Here is a 21,806-nt window from a genome sequence, read left to right as displayed (position 1 = left end):
TTCTATCAGGTAAGGTAAAACAGACTCATTACTTTTATTGTAGTTATACAGAATTAAGTGGACCGATCATTTTTATGTAAGCAGAAACCCCCCAAAGACCCATTGCAAGCCAGGAAAAACCCAGCTAAGGTAATCTTTGCAGCAGCTGCTGCAGGCTGCATATTAAGAGAAGAGACATGAAAGTGCTATCAATGTTCTCAGCTAATGGGCAGCAAGAAAGCAAAGGGGCAAATGTTCTGAGAGACTACATATGTTACTGAAAGGACATTTTGTCAGCTTTTATTACTTTCATGTATTTTCTGCTGATGTCAAATAGCTGCATAGATGCTGCGAATGCAGGATTTTTTTTAACCATTAAGAGCCTAAAAGGTATTCATAATCATTTCTTTGCTGCTTTGTTTAACAAACAGTTCAAGCGCTTGATGCATGGCAAGTTAACAAAACAGTGTGGGTCATCTTGGCCCTGGTATAATGGGAGTATTGGAGTCTTGCCCCATTTGTAGTTTCTTACAACAAAGAAAATCCACTTCAGAAGATAATAGAATAAGATCAATGCCAAGACCCCAGATGGCCCGATGACCACAATGGAGTATAATAATGTAGTGCACAGATAAGGTCAAGCAGATGCCTGATGCTATTACGAAGAAAGGACGGAGAACACACACATACGCACGCACGCGCACACACAAATACACACATTAATCAGTTGCAGGACTTTCTGCCGTGCCTGGTTCCCAATCTCTCTTTCTCTCAGTCTGCCTGGAGGAGCCATCAGGTACGATTAGTTCAAGCAATAATGGCTAGTGCTTAATCAGCAGGTCAATAGGCAATGTTTCGCTCCATTCCTCCCATCTTGGCCAGCGCTAATATAACACTTAACAGGGAGAGCAATCCTGGCCATTGTCTGCCACACACACCAATGCACATAAAGAGACACACACTTCAAGAGAAATACTTATAGTTGGCCAATCCAAATAAAGAGTCTGTTAAATTAGGCATCTCTCATCACTTTTATCCCAGTATCTTCCTGCTTTTGGTGTGTTATTTGGAGAAAAGGCACAGGTATAAATAAGATGAAGCATTACATAAACACAGTAGACTTGTTGTATTATCCCTACAGGCTTGCAACAGAGTGTAAAGTTCATTAAGTCAGGTTAATGCTAATCTTTGGCTGTGTGCAAGTACATTTTTTTAAAGACTCCAGGCAAGAGGAACATCTGTTTGCAAAGTCTAATCCTAATTTAGATAGATGCTGCCGCTATTCAGTCTTTATTAAAGGCAAGCAAAGCCGTGCCTCCTCTTACACGGAACACACGGTCGCTGGTCGGCGGATGGTGTAAGTGTTCAGGCAGGGCGGTGTGTAATCTCACTGCCACATGCTGTGAGATCAGCAGCAGAACAGAAAGCAGTTCTGACCATTTGACCAGAAATGGGACAGAATTAACGCTGCAATTATGAAAAGAGCTGGAAGCAGGATACTTGAACGATACAGCGAGCTGCTTCTTCATACAAATGCAAATGCCTTTCCCCCCCCCCCTCCATTTAAACTGGTGTCACATCCTGTCGTACATCTGCACAAAAATTACATTTGTGAATGGAAGAACTTTTCAAATCCGTAGCAGGGAGACATACAGAGCTGGCGGCACAATTGTTTTATTTAAGGAATTAACTAATTACTCTTCATTTCCACTATGCGTATTCACATTTAAATGAATTGTTTCTTGTAAGATGTAAAAACTAATCATAAATATCTCACAGAAATTTGTTCAACTTCAACAACATTTACAGATTTATTTAAGAGAAAAGCAGTGAGTCCACACATTATATCTTCAGCTTTAACCAAACAGTTTTCTTGCAGTTTGGTCGGACGAAACTGTTAAAAGATTAAAACATCAGGACAACTTTCTCCCTCGCAGAGAGAAGCTGAGAGCCAGTTCTCCACATAACAGTGCTATGTTTTGTTTAAGCCTACAAATTGCAATAAAAATATTTATATTAATTTCAACAATAATGTTTTTTCACTTGCATTGTTAGGGTTTAAAATTCCCAAGACAGTAAGGCAATTCAGTCTACAGTCATTTCTCTGTGTGTACATATTTACTTGACAAACTCACTATAGGCTATGTTTCTAATCCAGACCAATCAAATGAGGACACTGCAGCACGCTGGTTTGACCAGGCGCTTAAGGTGACATAGAAAAGGATCTGTACACACTCCTTGTGTATTTTTCCCCTTTGGTTTTGTACTATAAACCTTATGAAGTAGGAGAAAGTAGTGGAAAAACTATTTACTCTTATATGAATGACAAATGACATCTTGGGCCACGAGGAATGCAGTTCAGTAGTATCACTGCTATTAATGCATGTGTTGAACAACTAGTATTACTACTTATGAAATTGAAGGGTTTTCCAGCTGCCATCGGGCAAGAAGTCGCCAATCTGGTGCAGGGCTAATACACAGAATTGCACAACCATTCACGCTTGCTTTCACACAATTTAGAATCACCAGTTAACCTAACCTAACAGTCATTGGACAGTGGGAGGAAGCCAGAGTGTTGTGGAAGAACATGGGAGCTCTGTGCAGAGAGACTGCAGACAGCTGGTGGAGTCAAACCCTGGACCTTCTTGGTGTGGAGCAGCAGTGCTAACCACTGCACCGCTGTGCTGCCAGGTCATGTTAAACACAATAAAAGAGATAAGGTTGATGCTTGGGGATGTTGTGGAAGTTTTCCATTAAATAAAGCCTGCAGACAAGCGGTGAGCGGTAGCTAACATTCTTTAATCACAAACAAAGAACAGAAAACCAAGCTTGGTGGAGAGCCTGCATGATCGTGGGACAGACTGTCAGCAGAGTCTCTTAAGTGGCTCTCACTTAAATACCTTCTTCAAAAACAAAAGGCAGTACACAGCTGTTTCACACCCTAAGGCTCACACTCCCTTGCTACCTCCCAGAGTCATCGAAGAGACAAAAGATTCTTCCTGTGGAGTTGTCTGCTTCCCCCAACTTCCTTACCAGACCCCCACCCTCTGTCTAACTGCATGAGTGTGAGACATGTTAAAATCCAGTGGCACCAAGGCATTATACAATAAAATAATCTGAATAATGCATAAATAAAAGAAATTCCTATACAGGGATTTTGATCTGATGTGTCTTTTGTCCTCTGTCCCTCCCATCACGCCCAACCACAGATTGCTGTCCCTCCCTGAGCCTGGTTATGCCTGAGGTTTCTTCCTGATAAAAAGGGAGTTTTTCCTTCCCTCTGTCGCCAAGTGCTAAGTGTTAATGGGGGTCATCTGATTGCTGGGGTTTTCTCTGTATTATTTTGACGTCTTTGCCTTACAATATAAAATACCTCGAGGCAACTGTTGTTGTGATTTCGTGCTATATAAATAAAACTGAATTGGATTAAATGTGTGTCTTTTTAAATGGCACCATGCTTTTTACGTGATAAAATTATAATATAATATTAACTGTAGCTGCTGATGTCTCATCACTACAGTGCTTTGACTGATTTTTCCCTAAAGTTATTATACATTCATGTGAAAATGCACTTTGAAGAGTTTTTTTTTAATCTCTTGACATATATATATTCCCACCTCCTTGCAAACCTTTTTCTTTCCATATGATTTGTATGATTTTGTTTTCATATGATTTGGCAGATTAGTGAACACCACAGCACAAATAAAACCTAGAATATGTTTAAGACTTGCTACAGTGACCAAAACACTTTTTGTCAAAGATCAGTTCATGTTGGATGAAATTTGAATAGCGCTGCACTGTAATGTGACACGGACAAAATACAGACATTAGTAAAAGAACATCAATTTCAAGCAAATTTAAAAGACCACACAAAAAGAAAAAAAAACCCATGATAGATTTTAAACCTCTTTAACATGATTCAAAAAATTTGTGAAGTGTAACCAAAAGCATGAGTGTTAAAGTGATTGTTGTGGTGCACTCAGTGACAAACAGTGGAAGAAAGTTTAGAAACCAAACACTGGTTGTCTCTGCAGAAACTTCACTTCATCTTTCAATTTCTGGGATTTATCTGTAAGGAAAAGTATTCGCTTTAACAAAGTCAGATATCACTTTGAGAGTTACACAATCACTTTAGCCTCTTTTGTCAGTGCACTGCTTTAGAGGAGACAATAAGCAGCTTCTTCCAAAACCTCCCTAAATACAGAGGCGTAGATATGAAAACAACAATAAGAGGAGAAACATGAAATGAATCCTCAGTCTCAGTGAAATAAGTCCCCTATCTTCTCCTATGGGGGGCAATTAGGCTAATAAGACGATGACTAAGGAATATGATTAGCTGAAAGAAACCCAGAGATAAAAAGCTCCATGTGATAAGCTCCTGACCCCTGCTGAGGCTACAGCAGCACTTTGACTCTTCTTTATTGTTTATAAAGGATGGTGTCTGCAGTAAATATTTGAATTAAGGCACAACAAAAGAGTGTAGGGACATCTTATTAGTAAAAAAAACAAACAAACAATGACTGCTAACTTACTGTTATCATAACATAAAGTAATTTAACTTAGGTGCTGTTAAATTCTGGCTGTGTTTTGTTCTTCTCTCAGTCACGGAAATGGTTTAGGTTGGCTCAAAACAGGTGATGATAACAGTTAAGCCTCTCTCACACACACTGGAGCCACACTAGCCTGTGCCACACTGTGCGATACATTTTGAATTTGCGTTAGACCGTATCAGAGTGCCATTGAGTCTATTGACTCCTAATTAACCATCTTTGCTTTCAAACAAGATGGTAATCCGGCTGTAATTAGGGATACTGTCTCACACACGTTGGAGCCGCCTCCACGAGCAATCTTACTTACAGTCAGGGAAAAAGGGGAATGAAAGGAAGGCTGCCTTTGGAGTAAATAAATGAACAAGGCCGCATGAGGACGCGAAAGAAAGAGAGGTGGTCACTGAAATATACTGTAGCGTTCAGGCACACAGAGTAATGGGGACACTGAATAGGTGGGTAGACAAGACACAAAGACATGCTGAGAGCAGATTATGGAGATAAAAATGTTTAATGAGAGATGTACAGAGGCCTGGCTGCAGGACAGGACATTAAAAAAAAAACAGGCGCGAAACATGTTTCATGCTTTACATTTTATTAACTAGTTACAACACAGCATTGGGAACAGGAGTGAGGTCGGGGAGGAGGGGGTGATGTTTACCACATGATTAGCTTGATGATGACATTTCCAGTGACAACAGCTGTGCAGTGGAGGCCATACAGTACATTAAAGCACATGAAGTTAGGATGAGGGGGGTAAAAAGAAAAAAACCCACGATGGAGCTATGACATCATCCTACGCATTCAACTTTACAAACTAATGCATGGGAAGGACAAGGCTAAAAGAGCCACTTGTCTCCAAACGCGCACGGGTGCACTGACACGCACGCACGCAAACTCCCAGCATGCGGAGTAGTTGCTTTGCCCCACCGTGTATCGACCACAGTGGGTTTGTAACGATTGCAACATGGTGCAGACCGGCTGCAGTGGCTGACAGGAATATTATGTCATTTCGGAGAGTGAGCCGGGCGCATTTTGGCTCCGTATAACCCGCTCATCCGTTTGACGAGATGTGGGAGGCGACGGCTCGGCTCATCGCAGTCCCCCCTTTTCCTTCTCTCCTCAACCTGCATCACATCATCATCATCACCATCATCACCATCATCCGCACCGCGAGTGATACTCACCACATACGCTTCCTGGGTGGAAGACAATGTTCTTTGTTGGAGGCGGTCACCCCCAGAGCCAGCTGCATAACAGTAATGTATTTCTGGTAATTCACCATGGTACTGTCCACCGCTACTAAAAATCCAACCCAAAGAAAAGCACAGGTGATCATATATTTCTTTAGTCCCTGGCATCCGCCTCCGCTGCGTCTTCCGTGCTCAGCATCACAACGCCATTTCCAGCGCTGAAGGACTGACAGTGAAAACACTCCCCGAGGAGCTGAGAGAAAGGTGCCGTACCGCTGCGACCCATGTCTGCAATGACACTCTGACCGTGTTTTTTTTTTTCTTTGTTTTTTAGCTCTGGCAAACACACCGCCGATCCATCCGAACTGTGATTTTTTAAGTATTTTTTTTTTAGTATTCTTTTTAATGACTACGGTCAGGATTTGGACATTATCTCCTTCCTCCTGCCTCCTCCTTCCTGCCCAGGGTTGGAAACACTCTCTTAAAAACGCTGCAGCGTCCAGGCGTCCGTGTGTGTGAGGTAGGGGAGAGAGTGTGTGTACAGTGTAGTCAGAGGGGAGCGACTGGGAGGGAGGGGAGGAGGGAGGGGAGGAGGAGGGGGGGTCAAGGGACCGATTCATTTAGAGATGCTCGCTTGTAGCATCCATTTAGGAAGTCGAAAGTTTGCCTTTAATTACTTTTTAAAGGTTGGTTCTTTTTTTTAAAGTCGACTACCTTTGTTAGGTAATACTTCCGGGAAGCGGTAATGACTTGCAGGGGCGTAACTAGGAATTCAGAGCTCCCTGAACACCCTGCCTCTCCTGATAGATGAATGATGCCTAAATTCCGTTTTGTTTTGTTTTTTCAAAAGGGTCCTGGTGTGCTGGATAAGTAGGCATGTCTCCACCAGTTTTATTGCATTTTAATATATATATATATATATATATATATATATATATATATATATATATATATATATATATATATATATATATATATATATATATATATATATATATATATATATATATATTTGTGCTGCTGTAGCCTCATATATATATTTAATAGATATATTAAAAAGGCATGAACATTTTTTTGTATCGAAAAATTATCAAACCGTGACACCAAAGTATCGAACCAAAGCGTGAATTTTGTGTATCATTGCACCTTTAATATGTGTGTATATATATATATATATATATATATATATATATATATATATATATATATATATATATATATATGAATAAATATACATATACTTTGGTGTCACGGTTCGATATTTTTTCGATACAAAAAAATGTTCATGCCTTTTTAATTTGTCATTTATTAAAATTAGAAATATATATTTTAACTCAAAAGTGCAGTTTTTTAATTTAATGTTGCTGAAACAACAAAATAATTTAAAAAAATCTATCTGATCGAGAAATCACAGAGAAATTACAGATCGAGTTTATTACAGAGAAATGGCTCTTTCCAAAATAAAAGCTATACTATCCGCTTCTTCTGGGCTATATTCTCAGCAGCATATTAAACATATCAGGTCCCCATAAGGAGAATCATGTGCTAACGGCTGTCTAAATGACTCGGGTAAGGTTTGTAGCATGCGTGCTTGTTGTTTTTGTCTGCTTCCACTTGTCTTTGCACTAGGATGATGTCGGCGTAAATGTGCAGTCATATTCGTTGTGTTCCCACTAGTGCAGTCAGCGTTAAGCTCGTTAAAATGACGTTAACGCCATAATGCGGCAAATCTCCGTTAACGAGTTACCGCGGATCGCCCCGTGCGTGGGGCTGGACGACGTCAACATGTTAAGAAGCTAACAAGCTAACGCACTAGTTCCCGCCAATTGAGCATTGCGTGGCACATCCGACATACTGTTTTACTTTTGTCCATGACGCGCTTACCTTCAGGGTCATGCTTCACATGAAAACCAAGATAGTTCCAAACGCCAGATCTGAATGAGGGTGGGGGAGGTTCAGTTTCGGGTAGCGTTGAGGCAGTTGCCATGTTGCAACGAGCTTAGCTTCTGTCTTGCTAGCTTGCGCTGCGCTCAGTGGATCTGCACTCGAAAGTGCAGCCTAGGTGGAGTAGTCGAACGCAGATCCACTGAGCGCTCAATACAGACAGCATCGTCAGAAGTAAAGTTGATAAAATAAATTAAAAATTTTGTATTGTTCGATACATATGCGTACCGAACCGAAAGCACTGTATCGAACGGTTCAATATCGATATCGAGTATTGTTGCACCCCTATATATATATATATGCAAATAAACAGGTGTAAACAGGTGTTTATCCATCTATAAGGGTCCAGATTGGACCCTTCAGGCAGTTGTACAAAAAAAAGTATGACAGGAATGACTACTGATCCACGTTTTCTGCAGCTGCCAGTGTCCGATTCCACAACCAAGTATAATCCCCATCTTACTGAATAAATTATGACATATGGGAAACATGTGACATACAGATAAGCTTCTATTATACTAAAGAGATGAAAAAACTGAGGCCGATTAATGCAGCAGATTGTCTATATGGCCGCACTGTCACACACCAATGGTGATGCAACTTGGGGCTCTGTGTCCCACCCGAGGAGTTTTCTGCATGAGGACGGGAAAAATCAGCAGTCCTCCACTTATTGGACAATCTGGTCTACCTCCTGAGCCTCAGCCACCCCTCGCAGGGGAAAAAAGACCAGTGAGCGCACTCAGACAGAAATGCCATATTTTTATCATGCTTTAGGTCTGACTGACCCCAAGTATTTTCAACCCATAAGCCTGTATGTGCTTAGACTTAAACAGTATATAGCTTGGTGATCATATAAAAAAAAAGTCCTTATATTTTATCTGGTAATGAGGGTCATAATGTATGTTTTAATATCATTTTATGCCGATTAGCATATAATTTTGAGAAAAAGAAAGTTCTCACTCAGTTCTGAATGTCCAGTGAATGTAACCAGTAACTTGGAGATTTTGATGGTCCTTGGTGATTACTCTTAACTTCCAAAGGATAACAGAAAGTAACGGATTACTTATGTTACTGTGCATTTTTTGGCTTTGTTTTCATATTTATGTATGACATAGATTAGTAGACAGTAACAGGACACAGCTGGTGAGTAATTTTACCTTGAGAGTTTTCCACAAGGCTTGCAAATACCACAGAGACACCAATGAGAATCATACTTAATTGTGAGTCTCCTGTCCAGTTTTCATTGTCTGGGATGTAGAAAGAAGAGATTGAGCACCCAGAGGGCAATGCATGCAGGCTAACTGAGCAGAGAGAGGCTGCACTTTGAAAGACATGCAATGACAGTATGAGCTAACCCTAACCCAGGGTGAATATAAGTGGAATGTGCTCACAGTTTACACTTGTCTTTTAAACCTCATACAGTTTGAATGCTCAGTAAAATGATTTGTAGCTGTCACAGTTGCTCATAACAACCAGTGCAGAGTTATATGAATGAGAAAGTCTGAAGATTACAACAAATTCATCAGTTCTGTGTGTCTGCTTAACCCCATCCGCACATAAAGCATGTGAACAATGAATATTCACCAGAGTATCAAACACAGTATGATGTAATTTTATTGGACTTTTTCACTGGAGACACCCTCGTATTTATTTTATTGAACTTCTTTCCAGGGAATTATTACGCTCCCTTATTCTTCTATCACTGGGTTATGAATTCTGTGAGCTCATACCTCTTACAACCACATTATTTTTTAACTGCCTTATACATATTCACATCACAACCAACCATCAGCTATTCAAAGAGATTTATGTCTCGTCTAGTTTCTGTTTTACGAGAGTGCATAAGAACCATTTTCTTTTAAATTGTTTTATTTTTAAGCCCCAATAACTAAAAAGGCAAATATGGTATATGAACTAAACCTTTGATTGCAGTTCATGAGGTAGCATTTATAACAAAAAATATCTAATATCAGTTATCCAATGTAAAAGCAATATTTTAATGCTTTTTTCTGCCTTTTTGATTATGTTTGTGATTGCTGAATTGGAGTGAAGTGTGGTCGTAGTAGCTCTGCCTCAGTGCCCACACCACCTGTCATTAGCAGCAAACAGACGCTGGCGTGGGTTGCTTCCCAGTCAATAGACTGACACAGAGGTGCCGTTGTAAGCTTCAGAGTAAGTCGATTAGTCTAGACTTTGAAGTCTTAGAGGACACCTGAGTTTCTGAACTGCACCTCTCACCCTCACCAGCTCAGACATAAACAAAAGATAAATGGAAACTGGGGAGGTTTTATACTACATACGTCTGCTGCGAGCAGCTGAATTGATCATTTAACTGTTGTGAGCTGAAGGCATTAGCTAATGATTTCATTTATGTTTTAAAAAATCAAAATGAAAAATCAAGTTTGGCAACGGTTTCGTCATCCAAATGATTTCCACCATACAGCTAAACAGACAGAGCATGACACTAAAGCTGCCAGTGTCAGGGGAGCAAATCCCTCTGTGGCCGACGCTGCTAAAAATGTTTGCACCCGTGATGTCGTGTGTTCTATCCGCGAAAGTATCCTAATCTACCCAACTGACAGTGTTAAACTCTCATTGGCAAACGCAGGGTGACACTGCGTGTGTAACGGTACAGTGAGCTTCTAGAGTAAATGTTCATATAGGATATGATGTTTTAGAAATAACTAGAGCTGATATGCTGAGAATGAACATCAGGCGTATTCTGAAATGTAAAACAGCCCTTTTGGTGGTTGCCAGCTAGTTACTTCTGGGTGACTGGAAGCAGAAAAGCCTTCGGGCTTTAAAGGAACCTAAATTCACCCAGTGCTCATATGTCCATAAGTTCATTCATCCAGTACCTGCTGATGAAAAGGCTTCAGTGTGCATAAAGTAAATATGATTCAGTTTAAAAGCAAAATAAAACATATAGTGATTTATATGCATAGACATTAAATGCACCTGCAAAGCCTTGAAACGAGCTTGGCTCCTACACAGGTTTCTGGAGCAGACAGACTATAAAGTAAGATATCAATTAATACATATTGCTATAACTATATAAACACTAGGTTTTCATCCATTGGTCTCATATTTCAGATATTTTTAAATTCCAGTATTTTCAAAGTCAGTATATTTCAGTTTGATTAATCTTTGGATGCATATCATAGATCTCATTTACTTCATTCATTTGTGTAGAAATCACTAAGTAAAATTTCTTAAAGATGCACAGAATTGCCCAGTAATGACATTAAGATAGACATAAAATGATCTAATGTGTAGTAATGTTAGCGTAGCTTTCATTTTTAACTCATGACAGTGAGGATATGAGGTGAGAGTAACGGTGTAGGATTTTGGTTTGTTTTGAAAGTACATCGGCTAAATTGTGTGTAATTAGAAAACAGCACAAAGTAGAATTTAATGATCTTCTATTAGTGGCAGGGCGGCACGGTGGTGTGGTGGTTAGTGCAGCTGGCAGGGCCTTTCTGTGTGGAGTTTGTGAGCCTGTGAACCAATTAAACTAACGTCCAAAGACATTAGTTTAATTGGTGATTGGTGTCAATGTAGATATGAATGGCTGTGATAGATAGTTAAATTATCCAAGGTGTAACCCACCTCTTCCCCTATGACACCTTGGGATAGACTTCAGGCCAGATGTGACCCTGAGCCTTGGATATGCAGAAAAAAAACCTATGGATAGATCATTAGAGGTACCTTCCTGTAGACTTTGTTAGATAATTCAGTTTCTTATGTAAAAAAAGCCTCTTTGCTTCCTGTTCGTAGCATCTTGAACCCTGTCAACAGTCAGCTAATACATCGATAATGGAATCATCAGTGCAGAGTTGCACTCCAGCAAACCTACCAGCAAAGCACCGTGTCACCTCCCATTGACTAGGATGCCACTCAGATAAGTCCCCTGATTAATCAGACTCTGCACATCATCATTATCAGTCATGTAAGACACGGCAGCCATTAAATGATAGGAAAACTGCTGAGGACACACACAGAGACATTACCGAAGCTTCTCTCTATCTCCCTCTGTCTTTTGTTTTCACATGCACACATACACACTGCAGGGAGTGTGTATGGAAACCAGTGGTAGTGTGTCAGTGGGGAAGCACTAACACAACAGTGGGTCAGTGGCTGTGCTGCAGTCTGAAGCCCACTGCATTTCCATGCACACTCCACTGCAGCACTTTGATTGCACACTGGCATCCCCCTCCTCTGCATCTCCACTGAGGAGCCGTCCCCATCATTACCCTTCTCACATGAGAACCCACTGCTGACATCTCTTATTGTGCGCCGCGCACTCACACGCTCACGCACGCCAAAACCAGCGTGCTCACACAGACACACACAGGTACACGTGTGCACAATTAACACACTAAAGTCCTCGTCTTTCTTTCTTTTCTTTTTTTTCCAAGCAAGTAAATAGGACACACAGGGCTGCCCTTCTTTCTTGTGTCCTTCCATTTGCTTGTCCACTTCTTTCTGCACAGCAGAATCAAAGCTGGTTTGTAGGACTCGGAAGCTGCTCCCAGAGGAGCCAAACCTGGACGAAAGCCCCGAGAACCACAACCGCTGTAACACTGTGATTTATTACTCGTGCACCAAACAAAGAGGAGTTCACAGAGAAAGTCCTCTTCACATGAATGCACTGCACCAAGAAGACCAAGAGTAATGAAGCACTCGCACACGCACGCACACACACACACACAGTCACACCTCAGCGCTGTCGCAGTGCTTTCTCTCTGTGTACCGTGAGGTGAGTCATCAGCACGGAGAAGCATAACCTCAGCTCCAGCTAATCTCTCCTCTCCTCCTCCACCTCCTCTTCAACCCGCCAGCATCTCATTTTCTCCACTTATGGATGAAAGCATGGTGCCTTACATCATGGCTGCTGGCTCACGTATAGATATAAGGCCTCAGAGCCAAACACACAGCCAACGCATCCTGGGTAATCACCTCATTTTCCATAGGGGAACGGAACATATGCAGGTTTTGAAAAATAGCCAGTTACTCATTAAATATATCTGTGCAATCATGGCTTACATGCCTTTGAATTTTCACTTCAGTACAGGCTAAGAAACCTTTGCACATTCACAGATGAGTGCTCAAGAGGTCTTGAGTGTTGATTTTAAAACCAAGAATAGCTGCATATTGTAAACAATCTGGCAACCAGCGGCCTTTAAACTGGATTCAGCAAGCTTCCCATCATTCCCTGCACCTTCCCTGTGGGTACACACAGGTTCTCAGTGCCCTTTAAGGCAGAAGCCTGGAGATGTGATTAAATGCTGCGTGTTCACTCTCAGTCAGCAGGATACTGACCAGAGGCAACAAAAAGCCAAACTAATAAACACAGTGCCTCTTTGAACCCACACAGCTGACAATCAATCTGCTCCTCTGCTGTGGATCAGAGAAAGTGTTCAGAGAATAAAAGGGGGGAAAAAACTCACATGACTTCACATAGTTCAAACAAGAGGAAGACATTCCCAGGTTGCCTTCACATTTATAACAAGGCAGGCAAGCAGTCGTGCTTCACGCTGTCACACTGGGACACATGCTGGCGCACAATTTTTGAAGCCAAGCATCCATCACTTGAGGCAGTTTCTGTCCTACTTCTTCTAGAAGTGAACAAACAAAAGATTACGCTTTTTTATCCTGATATACATGCAGACAACACTGCCCGACGCTTGATTCGCCAGATGTAGTGACATTCGCATTAACAAAGACAAGTGCACTGAAAACAAGCCATTCACAAAACCTGCAGATGCATGTCAGAGACGTCAGTTTCCAAGGAGCGTCTTCGTGTATACGGCTGAACACGAACAGGTGAACGCACAAACAAAGCATCAATCCTGAAATGAAATTTTAAGAGGACTTACATTGGCTTGTTAGCGTACTGCATCTCCTGTGGAGGCTCTGTGACCATTCTCTGTGCTGTTATGCTGTTTAGTGTGTTGGTTTGTTTCTGTCAGCCTGTCTGTGTGTGTATGTGTGTGTCTATGCGTGTGTGTCAGTGCCCAGGGCCAAACCACTAGGATGGCTGTCCCCATGCTGACTTAGCTGTCATACATTAAAAAGGAACGGCCCAGGGAGCATATCAGCTTGCCTGTCCCTTCACTTGAAGCATCACAAACGCCCCCCAACCACCCATCCATGCTACCTCTCATACACACACACGACACTCACACTATGAAATATTTTCTGCCCAACCCCCGCCACCGTGCAAGCTGGGCCAATGGAGGTCTCCAGAGGTCCACACACACACACACACACACATCCAGAAAGACACCGTCACTCAGTCACGACGCATTCAGAAGGGCTGACACACTCTGTGACAAAAAACACCCTCGCAGGACTTTGTCTACCAGGCTCGCTCTCTTACATACAAAAAAAATCAACAAACTCACCAGAGGTCATTTTATGCGCCTCTTTTCTGCAGTTTTATTTTTAGCGGTGCTGTGACTGTTTCAGTGCTGCATTGCTTAGATTATTCCTAACAATATTAACTCATTTGGTCTTTTTGATTTTTTTAAATAAGTATTAGAATAAAATTCTATTACACCTCATGCAGTTCACAAGTTTACATTCACTCATCATGGACATTAATTTCATGTTAATTTGGGGCTTTTAATGATTTCTCTGAACTGTTTAAGGTCTCTTGTAGTCATTTCTAAACCACTGCAGATTCAAAGATCATCAGTTAAAAATCATTTATGTAAGTACAAGTTATTTAGACCTTTACCAAGGACTGAAAGAAGACCAAACTCTCACCCTTACCAAAACCCCGACCTCAAGTCTACTGAAAATTTGTGGAACGTGTGGATAAACCAACCAATTCAAATGAACTTGACCAATTCTGCCCAGATGAGTTGTCAAATATCCAACAATAATTATGCCTCGTTGGTGGCTACCATGGGTCTAGTAAAGTTCCAACTTGCTAGAGGACACTTACCATATTTTGGCAAGGGTGTATGTAAATATTTGAGCCTTTATGTATGACATTGACCCTCTTTGAATTCAAGAAAATCCAAACTAAATTCAAAGTTATTTTTTAATCACATGAAAGATGGGTGCTCTAAAATCATCCCAGCCGTGGAAAAAGAAATCTTTAAAAGGCTAAAACTATTCAAACATTCATGCCCATAATGAGCGGATATTAACTTTGTATCACAACTGAAAACGATCTTCTGCATTTTGCATTGTTTCGTCACTCTTTTAGTCACAGCTGTTAATTTGTCATCGATCTGAATGTTTAAAACATGGAAGGATGATTTTATCTTCTCGTAGAGCATCATGTGATTCAGCAGAAATAAAACTCAACATGACATCATTGATAGGGTATGTAAAGCAGTTCTCACCTGGAGTCAAATATGGGGTCGGTGTACATGGGAGGCGAGCACAGAGGTTGCTCTCCTGGAGTGTTTGGGGGCGCAGTGATGCCCCCTTTCTCGCCCTGTCCTGAGACACCATCTGTAGGAGCAGATTAATATTTTAGCCCTTTTTACAACTTGGCTGATTTACACCTCTTTCTCTCTGACCGGGTGAACAAGCAGAAGAATTCATGAGCTGGTAATTGTGGGAAATTGCCACATGTAAGGAAGACACTCACTTCTCTTTGTGAGAGTGTGTTTTATGTAAAAACACATTAACCTGGAGTAGTGCGGCACAGACAAGGCCCTGCATTTGCACCCACGTTGAGGCCATATGTTGTCAGAGGCTAGTTAGGAACGCTGGCGGCTCAGTAATCCCCTCGGCCACCCAGATTTAAGAAGCTATTTTTGCTTGCTATTAGTCTGTTGTGCTGGATTACTGCAAAGTAGTTTAATTTCCTTTGTATTGTACTTTTTATATGTGTACATAATTAAAACTTTTGAACATGTAAGTGCAAAGCTGCCACAGATTAATGAGCTGAAACATTTTTATTAGAAAGACCCTCTATGACCTCTTGTTTTTGTGCTTTACTGCTTAATGGTGTAATTAGAGGCTTATTAATGTTTTTACCTTCTCCATCCAACAGAAAACAGGTTAGCAGGTGAGGACAAACTTCCTCCAAAACAGAGCAGAATGAGCTGAATGCAGCAGGCCCCTTCGAGGACAGGTGGTCCAGGAATATCTCGGTCCGCTTCTTGTCCGAATCCTGTCCCAGTATTTCCTTGTACTCTCCCAGTGAAAAAACCTTGTCATACACCAGGTAAGGAAGTACACTGTTGACATCCAGCTCGCTCAGGATCTTTTCTCTGTGCTGCTGGAGAATCTTAGCTGCCCATCTCTGCTTCTTCCTGGCACATGGCTTCCTGCCAGACCTCTGCTGCTGCTGTCTTCTTTGCCTCTTCACGAACCACCTCTTGGTGCCACTGCCAAACATCTTCGAGTTGAGGAAATCCACCAAAACTTCTTCCACAGCTCTGTCAAAATAGTTCCCAAAGGAGGGGAGGTGCATATTTCATGCCAGTGAAGAGACCTTGCCACATATTTCTTCAAGCCTCCCTTTGTTGTTGTCTGAGTCGTTTATCTGGGCCAGGAAGAGACAATCTGGACAGTAGCTGATTTCTAGCCGGGTACTTAGCGACACTAAGAAGATTAACAGACTCTTAAGTACACCAATGCACATTGCTCACCAGCGCTTAGACACCCTCAACATATTTTGCATTATTTTCCTGTCTTGTTGGAAGATCAAACATTCACTAAAGTCTTCATTTCATATCCGTATGGCCCATTTAATTAAAAATGTGTCTAACTAGTTTTTCTGTTCTGTTACAGCCCAGAAGATAATTTAGAACAACCATGTCAGAAGGCTCCACAGTTATTTTGGGTTGTGCTGACTGGCCTCGAAATCACCAGGGACTTACAAAACAAGGAGTGCGAGAGTCAAATCCTCTACCCATCGAGGAAAACTGTGTAAAGTGAATGAGACATACTGTTAGGCTGAGTAAGATGGGAGGAACTCAGCAATCCGCAGCTCAGCAACTCTCCTAACAACTCACCTTCCTGGATATTGCTGTGAGAATGTGACACCTGATTAAAACAAGATTAGAACATTTCGTCACGGGCACTGACCCATTAAATCCAGCGTTACTCCTGCTTAAGGAGAAGCATTAACACACGAGGAGGAAAAAGGGTGTTTCAAGGGGAGCTTAATGTATTTCAATGAAAATCTATTAAAAAGAAAAGACTAATGCAGCACAAACCAATATGACCTTGAAGTGGATTTTATCAAAGTGCTGTGGAAAAAAATAAACGCCTTTACCAGAAGATGGTGCTATTTGATCAGTGACTCCTGCACATGTGGCCATAATAGGCTTTCATTAAATATTCACCAGGACCAAAAACTGAGCCAAAAGTAATACATCACCGAATTTGAGAAGTATGAATACAGAAACAGCTCGTTATAAAAGATGATACAAAACAGGGGCTGTGGCAGAGATCATTTTTACAGTGGTCAGGCTCAGATCGTTACTCGCGTCGGGGTGGAATAGAAAATGAGTTTTTCTTCTATGTTGAGAATTGCTGCAGGCTAAATAATCACTTTTACGTCAGTTACCGTTGTCATTAGCCTAAGCAGGCATGACTTATATCTGAACAGACACCAAGAGAACTTAGAAACTTTTAAAAAAAATTTAAGCCTTAGTGATTTAAAAAAAGGACCATTTGGTAAAAGCTTTGTTTTTTCTTTATTCTTATCGAAAAAGCTCATAAAATAATTACAGTGTAACTGAATGGCTGCTCTGTTAAACTGTATCTCTACTGGAAGTTAGAAAAAAAGAGTATTCTGTGAGTATGTGCATAGCACTTTAACATGTCTCATCATCACTAGATGGGACTTGGTCATGGCCTCAGATTGCACCAGGGAAGACAGCACTGTAGTTAATGTAAATTATGATTTGCTGATATAATTTTTATATTCTTATTTTTTTTTAAAATATGTGCATTATAATTTGTGTATTATTTGTCTTTAAAGGGCTAAAATTAACCAAGAAATATTTCAAGTTTTTCCAGCAGGAAAGCAAAAATACATGCTAACACACCCACATTTCAGACACAAATGTTCATTTAAACTGTACTTTAAACAGTTCATTTAAACAACTGCCTCGATTGAAGGAAATGTAGTGAAAGATTTATTTTTGTTATTTACCCACTTGATATGATTTGACTGGGACCTCCTGCAGTGGTGTGGTAGTTTTGTGTTCTGAGTTTTACAAATCATTCACACTCACTCAGCTACTGTAGTTGTCATCAGTAACAACAGAGAGGCATAAGGCCAGTTGTACATGCAGTTTTTCCCTTGTATTAAGCAAAGGAGGACATGTTTGCTCCACGGTGTCGCCTGTCTGTGGAACGCTGAGTCTTTCTCTTCCTCTGTCTAACTGCACAGCCACCTACTGTGCTTTGCACTTATAGAGCACTCTGCTCCGGCCCTACATCTACTATAATGGGAGAGAGGTTAAGTAGCAGATGCAAGCCAGGTTTACCATTCTTTGCAGCACCCTAAACCTACAGCTAAGCCAGAGAACCACACCGTGCTGTCATTCTATATTAGGTACTCCTTGCTATTACCAGGTTGAATACTCATTTGCCTCCAGAACTGCCTGAATTCTTCATAACATAGATTCAACAAGCTGCTGAAAGCATTCTTCTGAGATTTTGCTCCATATTGAAATGATAGCATCACACAGTTGCTGCAGATTTGTCGGCTGCATATCCATGACGTGAATTTCTTGTTGAACCAAATCCCAAATGTTGGACTGAGAGCTGTTGACAGTGGAGGTCATTTCAGTACAGTGTTTAAGAAACCGCTTTGAGCTTTGTCATGTGGCTTGTTATCCTGCTGGAAGCATCCATCAGAAGATGGATACACTGCGGTCATAAAGACATGGACAACACTCAGGTAGAGGCGGCGGCATTTATTGATGCTCATTAGACTAGACAACGTTTTTGCAATCCCTATTTTGATGCTCAGTGTGAGCTACAGTGGGTCATCTGGTTGAGCTGATATTTGAGTTAATGAGTAGCTGAATGGGTCTGGTTCACAGAGTAGCTGCTGAGTTTAAACATGACCTGTATTTTGATGCAGGTCAAAGTTCAGTGTCAGGTGCATTTATTGCATACTGAATCACTTTGATTTGACTGATTTATTGTGTCTCTTAAGAGCATTCCTGTGGTGGATAAAGTCATTCCTGTCTCATTTGTTGTCACTTTATTTTTGTCATACACAAACAAACTATATATGTCGTGGTCCCTCAGTCCTTTCCGGCTGATCAGGTTTTATTTTCTCTCTATCTCTCTGCTTCAGTTTCTATTGCTTCTATTGCTTCTCTCTTCTCCACTTCTCTTTCTCTTTCTATGTTGTTGTCTATGCTACTGGGTGGGACTCATTCTGGGTTCCCGCTCTAGACTCTACACACCTATGGAAATCCCCCACCTATCTCCAATTATCTCATCAGCAGCCACAATCCAGATAGTTGCTGGCTGTCATTCTTTGCTGGATTGTTGAACAATCTAGTTAGTGAAGTGCTGGCTGCTTCTGTTTGTGTTTTGCCTTGAATTGAATTCGTGTGTGTTTCCCTCCGTACACATCTTCCCTTGATTACTGCCCTGGGGTGTGCTGAGCCTGCCTGAGAGAGAAATGAGTTGAGGAGTGTCCGATGTTTTGATGCCTTTTCCCCTGTATCCCTGGAACCCCATTTCCCCTTGTACACTGTATATAGCAGAACTGGTGATGACTGCACATAGACACACTGAACTTTCACCTTTCCGAGTTTACTGAGTCCACTCCTTCCAGTAAACGTGACAATGCACATGTAGACAAAGCTCCTTATCTCCTTGCCTAACAACTGTTTATTATTGTTTCTAAAAGCATGACTGTATGTCCGGAATTGATGAAAGGTGTCAGACGGCTGTGTACACATCTGCATCAGTGCATCAAAGGTCACAGACCATGTTCAACAACTTTGGTTTTTTACTGAGTGCTTGCTGTATTCAAATAATTCCTGCACAATGCATAAATAGAAGAAAAACACACTCAAAGAGTGGTGAGCATGTTCCCTCAGACATAAAATGACACCTCTTCAAGACATTAAGTGTACTTTCAGCCCTGGATCCTATTTTCTAAAAGATGGCTCGTCTCGCTTGTTTCTCTGACAGCAGCATTTTCTATGTCAAGGTGACCAAGACCACAGCTGTTTTAGCAAAAAGAAAATAGGACCATTGTAGAGCAGCAGGATCTCAGTTTTTCCACAACCACAACTTCACCACATCTGCAATAATACTAATAATAAATAAACCGGTAAAAAAGGGTTTTGCAGTTATTTAGACTTGCATGTTTATCAATAAAGGACATGCAGGAAAGACTTATAGGCAAACGCATGCTTACTGACTGCTTTGTCATAAATTTTAAACCTCAATTCCAGAGTTTTTGCCAGATTTTTAAAGCTCAGAATTTTTTTTAATCCAGAATATGATCTTTTTATTTACATTTTTTAAGTCCACCCTTAAATTCTTGCTTTTACACTCAAGGCTACTTTATATCCTCACATTGGTAAGACAGATCAAGAAACCTCAGCATCAGACCAAATGCATTACCAAACATTAATACACATAATAAAATAAAAACTTGAAATGAAATGAAGCAACCTGATCATAGTGGGGTTTTACCGATCGACGTCACGCACAAAGAGAACAACTGAGGTTTGTTCTTTAAAAATATCTTTTCGAACCAAATGGTTTTTTTTGCATAGTGTAAGTAAGGCAGCAGTTAATTATTAACTGATAATGAAGAAAAAAGTAAGACCAGCTATTAGTTCTGCTTTCAAATTTAATGAATTTACCAGAGTGGCACTGTTTTAAAGTTTAAATACATTTGTAAATGTGAATGTGCCATGCAGGTCGGATCAGTTCCAGTTCCAATTCTGCAGATCTGAGTCTTTCTTTTAAAGAAATACATTTTAAAGCATTTGCAATAACTAGCAGTGTCAACTGTGCCATCCCATTGTTATTACATATTTACAAATGAAAGGCTTATCCGTTATCAGTGACATTATGTTCTACTGCCTGAGATCGTAACCTGAGGGTAAGGCTGCATACTTAATCTTTAATCGCAGCTCTCTGTTTGCGCTCCCATTACACATTTAACAATGAAATTTTTTTTTATCTAATTCTGGATTATAGTTGTGCCTTTATCAACTCTCTCAGTACTGACCCACACTGACATGTGTTCATTTGTTATATATTTCGTTCCTGAATCTTTATCATAAAGTCAAGCCAAAAAACCCTACTTACTGCATGACTCAACCTCTGTTTGACATTATCGCACCAGACAGAGAAAATGCACTTAAAGATAAGCAAAATAAAACAATTGAGAATTTCTGAGGAAAAGAGGACAAAATCATAATGCAAATTTTTGTAACGACTAGTTATCAAAATTTTGGCCACCGAAAAAACATATTTTCCAGTTGTAATGTAACAAATCTAAGTACACTATATTAGTGCAGGCGCTTTGTTTGTGTTGGTGTGTTGAACCGAACGAATACTGACTATACTGGGAGAAGTATATGTTTGAAAGGTTTTAAAAGTTACATTGCTGATGAGACATGTCATTTTGATACTCTCCCCAGTCCTAAATGTCATGGTCCTGGGTCGTGTGACCCAGTGTTATGAGGTTGTTGATGTTCTTGTTATTCGTTTGAGTTTAGTTTCATTTCAGTTTATCTACTTACATTCTGTCATGCCTAGTTCAGTTCTAGTTCATGATTTATCAAGCTCCCCATTTGTCTCATCCCTGTGTTAAGTCTTCCGTATCAGCCTGTCATGTTAAGTCTACGTGTGTTTATCTGTCATGTTTCATGTCCAAGTTTTCTTTGTTTGTCAAGTTCCAGTCATGTCTGTGTCTCGTTATGTTTCCTGTTTTATTTTGATAAAAGGTTGTGTGTGTTCTGTGTTCATGTGGTTAGATTAAATCTCCCCTGTGCTGTCATTATGTTTAATTCTAGTCAGCCATGTCCTCTTGTGTCTCCACTTCCCCTGATCACCTCATGTGTGTATTTATGTCCTCAGGCTTCCTGTGTTCACGTTCAAGTCGTCTGTTATCTCTCAGTCATGGGTTTTGTTTTCACTGTGTTCATAGTTACTCAGTGTTCATGGTTTCTTC

General features: G+C 40.7%; 1 protein-coding gene across 5 annotated transcripts in view; it reads right to left on the bottom strand.

Annotated features, from left to right (window-relative positions):
* The window catches only part of tjp1b (tight junction protein 1b), a 70,303-nt gene extending 54,021 nt beyond the window's left edge, over positions 1–16,282 (bottom strand). For 2 of the 5 annotated variants that reach the window (XM_026175558.1, XM_026175559.1), the window contains exons 1-2: positions 15,665–16,282; positions 15,022–15,133 (exon numbers count right to left, since the gene is read on the bottom strand). In XM_026175558.1, the coding sequence (XP_026031343.1) occupies positions 15,022–15,133; positions 15,665–16,103 (551 nt within the window). In that variant the 5' untranslated portion in view covers positions 16,104–16,282. Of the gene's footprint in view, positions 1–5,713; positions 6,254–15,021; positions 15,134–15,664 lie in introns of those variants that run through there. The other 3 variants (XM_026175568.1, XM_026175569.1, XM_026175560.1) reach the window with 2 other exon arrangements.
* Between the last annotated feature and the right edge of the window lie 5,524 nt (positions 16,283–21,806).

Source organism: Astatotilapia calliptera, chromosome 7, assembly GCF_900246225.1.
Source record: "Astatotilapia calliptera chromosome 7, fAstCal1.2, whole genome shotgun sequence".
Lineage (NCBI taxonomy): Eukaryota > Metazoa > Chordata > Actinopteri > Cichliformes > Cichlidae > Astatotilapia > Astatotilapia calliptera.
This window is presented reverse-complemented; position numbering and strand designations above follow the sequence as displayed.